The 10,348-nt window shown below is 41.8% G+C and overlaps 1 protein-coding gene across 1 annotated transcript in view; it reads left to right on the top strand.

Moving 5' to 3' along the window:
- Nucleotides 1-930: 930 nt before the first annotated feature.
- LOC103380124 (PDZ domain-containing RING finger protein 4) overlaps nt 931-10,348 on the top strand; it is a 47,835-nt gene continuing 38,417 nt past the window's right edge. Inside the window, 1 exon segment of the mRNA XM_017033370.2 lies at nt 931-1,385. Coding sequence (XP_016888859.1) covers nt 1,317-1,385 — 69 coding nt within the window. The 5' untranslated portion in view covers nt 931-1,316.

Genomic DNA, 10,348 nt, shown 5'->3' with positions numbered 1-10,348 from the left:
AGCCCCTTCAGGGGAAGTTCTATTACAGCCCATTTTGCACTTTTTTTCATGGTATTGAAAAAGGATGCCCACACTGATTTTTTTTGCTCGTATTCAATAAATAACCAGTTGTTGATGGGGGCCAAAGATCATTCCGGGGTCCATTTACCCCGTTTGTTTGCCCTGTTGTTACGGGCCTGGTTACACAGAACAGCAGAGCTCACACACACACATATATATATATATATATATATATATATATATATATATATATATATATATATATACAGCTTATTAGCAAAGCCTTACAAGTGTTCCAATAGCACCACTTGCAGGGGAGGAAGGAGAATTACATTATGTAAAATTAGTAGCAAAGTACTGCAAACTAAAACAAAATAATTTTCTAATTTTAAAAATATTTCAGTATTCAGCAGATTTCGGTATTAAAATGTTAAGAGTAAAAATTTGAATTTTTACCTGACCTCTACCAAAGAACATCTTACTAAATTAAACTGCATCAGGGAGATAATCCATACAGAAGTACAGAAGATTCTTTTCTGCTCCTCACAGGAGCTGCTCACACAAAGGGAGTGCACCGTTCAACTGTGTCTCGCTCCTGATGTAGTGGCGCTCCTGTGCTCCCACACTCCTCCCTCCTGGGCTGCTCCCGCCTCCCTCATGAATATGACACAGGACTGGCTAATTATTCATGAGCGGCATCAGCGTAGTCATGTGCGTGGAGGCTGAGGAGGAAAAAGGGGGAGTGTCTGGGTGAGTGGGAGTCACAACTCCGGCTGCTGCTCGTGTGTGCATGTGTGTGAGAGTGTGTGAAATAGACAGAGCGGGAGAGGAGAGACGAGACACACACGCGCCCACACGGGCTGATGCTGAAACGGCTGTTGGGCACTTGTCCCATGCGTAGTCATGTGCGTGGAGGCTGAGGAGGAAAAAGGGGGAGTGTCTGGGTGAGTGGGAGTCACAACTCCGGCTGCTGCTCGTGTGTGCATGTGTGTGAGAGTGTGTGAAATAGACAGAGCGGGAGAGGAGAGACGAGACACACGCGCACACACGGGCTGATGCTGAAACAGCTGCTGCGACCTGTGCCACTGTTCCACGTCTCCTCGCCGCTCAGCCCAACTCTGCTGGAGCTCTCTCTCTCCTCCTCTGCTGCGAGGCTGTTTCTGTCCGTCTGAGTGTGTGAATGGGATGCCTGAAAGACATGCTGGCTTTGGAGTGACTGATGAGAAGCAGCTCTCCGGTGAGGAGGCTGACCCCCTGTGTCTGTACCACTGCTACTCAGGGAGAACTGGACTCCTGGCATTTCCACGGCTACTAGAATGGGCTGCAATCTGTGCACTTTACAGAAACGAGAGGAACACTACAAGCTGCTGTATGAGATTGCACAGGTGAGCAGAGGCACGGCTGACTCTGGCAGTGATTGTTTTTGATTCTGTGCCTGTATCATTCTGGGTGATGTGGTGAGATGCTGCTGCTGCTGCTGCTGCTGCTGCTGCTTTTTGCCCGTGAAGAGGTTTGACAAAGCTATGAGTAATAGCACAACACACCGAGTGGTGGTGAGGTTTCTGTTAGGAGGCTAAGACGGAGTGAGCAGCAGTGTTTTTGAGTTCTCAGCACTTACTCAGTGTGCAGCCTCATCCTGCTGCTGCAGGAGCTGTGTGTTGAGGGAAGCAAGATTCCCTCCTCTGAATACAAGCAGCCGAGTGCATGATTGCATTTTGACATGATCTATGTGTATTATTTTCTGTCCTCTTGAACAAAGTTCTCTGTGTATCAGCAAACATGTGATGTCTTGGCTGAAAAGCGTTTCCATTTTCCTTCTTTTTCTGCAACAGTTTTTTGTTTCTTATTTCTCGGAGAACACACCTGGTTTACAAATGTCTCGGTTAGTCGCTTAGTTCACAAACAGATGCAACTCCTTCAACTCTAGATTTTTTTACCCATTGTTTCGTTAATAAAGCAGGACGAACAAATAAACAATCTTTTCTTGAGCCACCTGCAGTAGATCCGTCAGTGACACTAATAACTGAATCTCAGCCTCTTCTACTGAAAGTGAGAAACTGCCCCCCCCCCTCCACCGTTGGTATCGCACCTCCGTTCACGCCACTGTGATCACAGCCTCATTATCTGTTTTATACAGCCGTCCTGTGCATTAATTAGACACGGAATGTCTCTCTTTACCGTTGAATGGGAAGATGCGGGGGTGGAAGAGTAGCCTGGGTTGAAGACCACTCGGCGGTTTCAGATTCATGTGCATCATGAGACCATTTGGTACACAGGTAGGACCGGCCGTGGAGTCACATCAGTTGTTACAATCTTTGTGAAATCAATAGCAGCAAAACTTTTTTTTTTTTCAAATTTCAGATTTCAGAGAGCAGAGAAGTTGTAAACACATTAACAAATATTCTCTTTTGTTTTGTTTCTCTTATATTTCTCTCTCTTGTTTGTGATTTTTTTAAAATTAACATACATGTCTTTTCTTGTGATGAATAGAGATTTTTTTTAAATTTTTCTTATTTGCTGATTAGTATTCATTTTACAATATGGCCCAGCACAAGCTCAGGTCAAATTATGTCCTGCACAGATATTGTAAAAAGTGCGGCACAACGCTGAGATCAGCAGAAAATGAGCTTGCATTCTTTAATAGGTTGTTTAATATCAGCCAGTATTAAGGAGTGTCAAGAGACCACAAAGGAAAAGTAGGCAGTGACCAAAGTATCCTCCTCATAAAAGGAGAGCTGTATTTGTGCTTACCTCGGCTTTCTCTTTGCGTCTATTGTAAAAAAATAAATAAATAAATTTGCTCTGACTCCTCTTTCTAGTGATTTAGCTAAAGGGATCAGTATCCACCAAGTGGGTTGGTCTCCAGGGCGCACTCAATGTCGACTGGAGCTTTCTGACAAGTCTGTCCACCCACTGATATAGTGAGCCGGTTCAGGCAGGAGCTGCAACATCAGCACCTAAGTCCTGATCACCACCGTGGGAGGGCAGGCAGGAAGGATAAAGAGCGTGGAGGATAAATACTGGGATGGGAATACAGAGAGTGTCTGCTGTTAAAGATGCACTTGGTGGGAAGGGCTGGGGAGAAGGACGTCAGTGGAACAAGAGTGGATGGAAGTGATGGAGGACGTGGTACTGCCGTTAGATGACGTTTCTGATGTTGAACACAGATCAGATCGGAGAAACTAGTCCTAGCATCACCAACTTCACTGCCTCTCTTTAAACATATAGAACGGACTCCTGGCTGGGTCAAAAAGTTCCAAGACAAATGAATCGTCCAACTAAGTCCAAACCTTTCTCTAAGGACAGCGCTTGTATCAGATATGTCACAGTCTGCTTCTTTGTCTCCGCTGCGATCTGAAATCCACTGACTTTCTAAGGTCCGTCAGATGCAGATACAAAAACCTGTTGAAAAGCTTCAGTCGTTTTAACAGTTTTTTTTTTTTGCATACAAAAACCTGTTGAAAAGTCGTTTTAACAGTTTTTTTTTTTTGCTCCAATTTCAATGTTGCTCAATTTTGAGAGTTGATGAACCTGATCAAATAAAAATTCAAACCAACTCAGCTCAACACCTCTCTGTTACAGTGATAAAACTCATCAAAGCTGTTGATGTATTATAATTTAATAATTTCTGGTTATATAAATCAGAATAATAAAAAACCTGTCCCAGAACTTTTCGACTTACCCTGTAAAAATCTGTATGAAAATGATGTGCAAGTGCTTTTCCAGTGTCTGGGGGTGAGTTACCAGCCCTGGAGCAGGTTGAATTTAGGAGCAGGAGTCGGTCACAGTGGTTGGTTAGAAACCCCTCTCCCCTTGCCTCCACACCCAGAAACAATTTTGACACTCTCCCCCTTCGCCCGACCCCAGTAGCTGTGGGAGATTTATGAGTAGCTGGGTACATCACTCTCTCTGCACTTGGCCCTTTTCTATTCTCACTGCCGCAGGTCTTCTGCATAGAAATGTGCTCAACCTTCCCAGCTGGATTGCAAGGCTATCTCTGATTATTGAATTAGCTTTCATGTCTGGGCAAGAGGACACATGAATCTGAAGTAGAGCTCATTTCTCTCTCTCTCTCTCTCTCTCTCTCTCTCTCTCCCACCAGACTCTCACTTTTTTAAGGCTCTACATTACTCCTCGAATCTCCTCGAAGCATCTTGGCGTTTCCCTGTCTTTAATTCTCTTAAGTCTTTCAAGTCTCTTATTATTATTGTCTTTTATTCCATTACTTTCAACTTTCCAGAAAGTCAAACTTTCCAGAACCTTCTGAGGTTTTTGCCATTCTGAAGTGGCAGCATACTTAAACAGATATGTGTTCCTCACCAAAATAAAATATCTACCTATCTCTATATATGTGTTCTCACAATTAAAGTGTCCCAAAACTACATTCACTCCCACTAATGTACCTGCTGATTGGAATGAGCTACTTAATGAAAATGGGTTCCAGTTCCAGCATTTAGCTTTCTGACTAATAAAATCCTGTGCCTGTGTATTCTTTGTCCACCGAGTGGTTGAACTCACTAATGTTTCTTGACCAAACATCAGTTGTAAAACTTATTGTTTAGCCACTTTAGCTTTAGCCCGCAGCAGAGCTGCTAACATAGCATGGCACAACTTGAAATCGAATACTCTTCAAACAGGACTTTATCAGAGTGAGTGTTACCTTTGATTTGTCGTTCATTCTTGAATTACTCTAAAGTACTTCTAAGATAACGCCGTAAAAGCTTCAGCTTGTGACGTGTTTCTCACGTGTTCTCTGAAACTGAACGCATACGCAAAATGATCAGCTAATCTGACAGTGCGTGAGCTAACCGGCCAGCGGTCAGGGTTTGATCATGCTGTAAATCGGTCGATGACCATTAGATTCTTGCATCTCTAATTTTAAAGATCATTTCCAAACATTGACCAATGTAGATGACTTTTGTTTATCATTTTCAACCAAAAGTTTTAGAACGCTCCTTTAAATAGCCCCAGGTTGAGCCAGACTGAAGCAGCTAACACTCTCAGTCAGACTGCGGGCCAGTTTTAGAGAGAGCAACATGCTGTAGTTGATTTTCTGCGTGATCCGATGTGGCTTTGTAATTCCCATTGTGTCTGTCAGTTTCCTCTTGTGACTGTCGCACATTGTCTGCGCTTCGCTGAAACCCAGTGATGTGTGGCTTTTCGGGGAGCTAATTAGCGGGATAGCAGATGTTGATGAGAAGAGAAATGCAGCATACAGCAGCACAGTTATGTGAATGGGGTGAGGTTTTCGGGGTGTGATGCAACTACAGACTGCAATCTGGTTGTTTTTTTGTTTTTTTTCCAATAGAAATTTTTCTTGGTAAATATAATCAAAACAAACAGGAAAAAATTAGCCATTAGTGATGATGTCACATCCACTGTGTTACAGTAGCAGACTGCTACTGCTCGCCTCACTGTCACTGGGTAACGAGCTGAGGTGTTTCTTCCTTAAGAGTTGTTTGCATAGTCAGTTTACTGCATTTTATTAGACAGAAGCAGAATCACCGGCTGCTGAATTTGACAAATAAATAGAAGGCAGCTTCCTCAGCTCAATGAGGCAAAAAAGGTTGCCGTCAACTTGCTGATGTGCATGAATTAAAATGAAGCACCATTGTATAAAGACAGCAAAAGGAGGCGGGGCTGATGGCTGCTGAGCCAGAACAAGGACCATACAGTGAAAATGTAGATTATAAAAAGAAGAAATCAAACAGGATCTTAGACTGTAGTCGCTGTGTTGCTTTATGTGCTGTCGGCTTGACAGGAAGTCGCAGACGATGTGAAATGAACCGGGTCTGAAATTCGTTTGTTCCTGGGTTGAAGGTGATTCCCAGGAGTCCGGCCCTGCTGTTGGGCCACATTGGTTGTTTTGTGTAGAAGCAGCAGATGTGAAACCTGTAGACCGGGGAAGGTCTAAGACGGACCCAACCCACGGGCTGCCACTGAGACACCACTGGCCATGTGTGAAATGGCTGTGCATTCAATAAAATGCTGAGCTGCTATCACAGGAGACAGGCGTCCTGGGACAGGAGTTGGCAAGCTGTGCTGGGCATTATGTCCACACACAGAAAGACTGTGTGGACAGTTTCCCTCAGTTAAGGACCGCTATCGGGTTTTACGCATTGAGTGAAATCAATGGACAAAAGATGACGGTGTTGGTGATGACCTCATACTGAGATTTCATTTTGAACCAGGTTTGATCTTTGGCTTTTTGTTCACCTGTTTTGCTAAAACAAGACATAAAAGTGCTAATAGGAATTATGAAATCTGATGAGAAACACTTAGCCTATACATTCATCGGGGGTTACCCATTGTCTGCAGTCTGCATATTTATTTTACACACTTTTTCACCGCTTCACCACCCTAGCCAATCAGGGAGTGAGGATTATGAGGAATCAAAACCTCTTTCTTGTATTGCAGACAGAAGCAAATTTAGTCCATTTTAAGACATCTGATGCAGAAACTGCTTTAAAAATAATCAAAGATAAAAATCCTTTTATGTCTTTATTTTATTTGAATCTGCTTTGAAATGTTTTATGTGTGAGTTCCCCATCCAACCAATAGGTCATATTTGAAAACGTTTCATAAAAATACATATTGTGCAAATATACTTTGACATCCATTTTGTCACCATCCTGCTAATGTACCTGAAGGACACTATTGACAGGTTTAGTACTCAGATATCTCTAAAATGATCGACACTAAAGGGAAGTCTAATGGAGATATTAAAGCTCCACCGCTTTCTTCAGGTCAGGGTTCATCTTTCTAATGGCGTTCAAAGGCGTTCCTCAAACAGCAAATAATAAAAAAAATAAAAATAAATTAAGCCTTGCATGAAATGGAAGCTATAATTACAAGTCCTCTCAGTTCACTGGACATATGCCTGTGCCTTCATCCGCTTCGATGGTACATTAACGTTGATGCAGTATCCCCCACTCCTCACCCTCCCACTGACGTCGTCACCACTGTTGTTGGCACAGTTGGCTAAAAATGCTCTCATCCCTCTTGTTTTCCTATTATATTTTTTTTTTTTCTTTTTTTTTTTTTTTTGGAGCATGTCCCTCAGCGATTAAAATTGATAGGAGTCAAGGGGAGAAGGGGGGTCAAGAAGAAACACGCTGCTTGATTGATCTCATGTCCACTGATGGAGAAGAGATTTATATTGTGAATTCACCTTTACCAGTTTGGCCCCATCAGACACAGACTGTGGTCCATGGTGTGATGTCAATACCAACGTATAGAATAGATTTTTACTAGGGAGGTGATGGACACTATATACTCTGCATTAATCTTTAATTTATTTTAGGTATTCTATATTTGCAAATAGAAAACATGTAGCCAGCATTCCTCCCCTGCAGGGGGTGCTGTGAATGCAGTTATGCAAATCCTCTGCATAGGTATCTTGCTCGAAGTGAACCAGCTGTCATTAGCCAAGACCTTTACTGTAAATGTACAATACAGGCACTAACACCACTTTGAATTACATTTGTCCAACAGCAGAATGACAAAATACTTAATCCTCAAATTCTTTTTTTTTATTAACCTAAGAAACCATCTCTAACTTTAACGTGCTTGTTTTCATTTAAATGTCAGCAGTGTCAACCCATGCTGTGTTTCTAATGCAGAAACTCTGGGGAACTTATTACAATACTTTAAGAAGAATCGCTTTTTTTTTTTTTCTTATCAAGAGATGTGTGCTATGTTCCAAAGATACAGATGATTCCACATTTGCCACCTGACATGAAGTCGATGGGTTTTATCAGTCCGTCCACTTAATCTCTCCACAGAGGAGCAGAGGGGATTTAAGAGGGAGCTGATGAATTGACCTTTTCCTTTTCATCTGTTCCTTATCTCAATAAGAGTCCCGCTGACCTTTTCAGCCACATATCAACTCCAACCTTCTTGTCTCTTTACACCTTTCCGACCCAATGTGTACGTAACTCTTCAGTATTAGTTTTATCTCCCCAATCTGCCAATTTTTTTTCATCTCGCTCACATCTGCCGCCAAGATGATCGACGGATCGACCTCGGTATGTCTTAGAAACAGAATCTTTCATTTGTTTGGACTCTGCCTTCGCTGTGACCGATGCTACTTCTTATTTAAAGTAAGTACATGAAATACCCAAAAAAAAACAAAAAAAAAAAACACAAACACACAGCCTTGGAGGTAATTACTCTAATCTGCCTTTGTCTTTCAACTCCATCATTGGGATGGACCTGACGTCACTCTGAGAGAGAGTCAATTTGGTAAATGAGGATGACCTCAGCAGAGTGTCATGTATGAGTAACACCCACATATTTTCTGCTGGATCTCTTAACTCTCATGTGCTCAATATGATCAAAAGCTGTCGGCTTTATCCAGACCAGCAGTATAATCCCTGTCCGACAATGTCTTAGTTTCAATCCCTGGTGAGGCACACCGTTTTTTTAATCAATTAAAACCTTGAGTGAGATGACTCAGTTGCTGCCTATGTGTCCATGAGCTAACTAACAGCCTGCGTCTGTCCCAGTCCGACTAAAACCAGGACAAAGAGGCACATTTTCCCCCTCCTCTTATTAACATTAGCCGTCATTCCTTTTCACAGTAACTCAGAAAATCACTCATGCATTTCAAATCTGCTCCACCTTTTTATTCATACCCAACTCTGGTGTACGGACACAGGATTGTTTATGGAAATATGGAAATTTGTGTCACCGTCTGAAAGGGTTGGTGTCTGTGGTTAATTATTTGAATTACGTTCTGTGTGTGTGACTGTTGTGTGCATGTGTGTGCGCGGGAGCACCTGCGCTCGCTGCTCGTGGTTTTCCACACACCGGAGAACAATGGGATATGTACACAGGTCTGTGCATCTGCCTCCAAGGTTACTCTTAGCTGATTATCTTTGTTTAAGCAGACAGTAGAGCCCGCTCTTATTTATTGCCAATGCTGAGAGCACATCCTCTCCTCTACTACCAATTAGTGGGGATTCAAGGGCTGGGAAGGTTGAGGCTTTTGACAAGGAAATACGTAAAAGTAAATGAACAACAGCAGTAAAAACAAAGTTATGCACCTCAGTAATCCAGAGGCCTTGAAAGCTGTTCTCCCCAGGCAGTCTTCTTTATTGAGTAATGTGTTCCAATATAAACTCACTACCTTCGAGTGAAACTCCAACAGCTCTGATTATGTGAAGTGTGGGAAATTTACTTCCTTGCTACTTTAGTGTTCTGAACAGACCTGAGATCTGTCATAGTGATGTGTCTAATAAAAACACATTTGAATTAGTAATTATAGTCTTCAGACTTGTGGCAATATATATATATATACATATACATATATATATATATATATATATATACATATACATATATATATATATGTATATGTATATATATATATATTGCCACAAGTCTGAAGACTATAATTACTAAAGATTTTGTGAGTATAGAATATTGTTTGTTGCCCTGTCAGAGGTGAGGTCACCTCCCCATGCATGGGTAACAACCCCCTGCCCTGAATTAACAGGTGGCAGTATCTAGTCTAAAAACTGTAACAAATGACTCAGGGCTACTGAGGTGACAACCTCTAATGAAGGCAATGCCGTATATTATTTTTAATATTACTATAGTTAAACTGAAGTGTATAATAAATCCTTTACATTTATGCATTTGGCAGATGCTTTTATCCAAAGCGATTACAAGGTGAGGATTAACAGTCCTCTGGGAATCAAACCCAGGACTCTCTGCTCACTGCTTCTGAGCTAACCGCTACACTATGGAACATACATTTTAAGACTTTACCACCAATTTGGGTTTATCTTGGGATTTAGCAGTTAGCAATCCATGCTAACACCAGCATTACAACCATGCAGCTCAACCCAACTCCTTTTAGATGCAGTACTGTTGTGTACTGGGTTCATTAAACACCAGTGGATATTTATACCCAGAAAGACCCCACTCAGTGGGAAATTAGGTTCAATGATTTTAAAATTTTTCATGTCATGTTAAATCTTAAATGCCATGTTGTCATTGGAAAATATTTTGTTAAACTTATTTCATTTATAGAGATCCAACTATTTATACAGTGATGTATGGGATATGAGATTAAGGTCATACGACCTACTTTACTGGTACGTATTTCAATTCCGCTGCTGATGAATTCTGACAAAAAAAACCTCTTCTCGCTGCAGGTGAAATCAAATAGAATGTGACAAAATGCACAGACTTTTCTTATCGGTGCCAAACATTGTTCAGCTTCCACTCTCCCCTCAGCCTTAAAGATATCGCCTCTAACATCAGCTCTGACATTTGGAGAAATGGGATGTTGTCAGGGCCGGGGCTGCCGGCCTGATCTATAGAAGATAAAACCCTCTGA

This window comes from Cynoglossus semilaevis, chromosome 6 (genome assembly GCF_000523025.1).
Source record: "Cynoglossus semilaevis isolate Cse_v1.0 chromosome 6, Cse_v1.0, whole genome shotgun sequence".
Lineage (NCBI taxonomy): Eukaryota > Metazoa > Chordata > Actinopteri > Pleuronectiformes > Cynoglossidae > Cynoglossus > Cynoglossus semilaevis.
The sequence above is the reverse complement of the archived record's forward strand: the minus strand, read 5'-3'. Positions and strand labels throughout refer to the sequence as shown.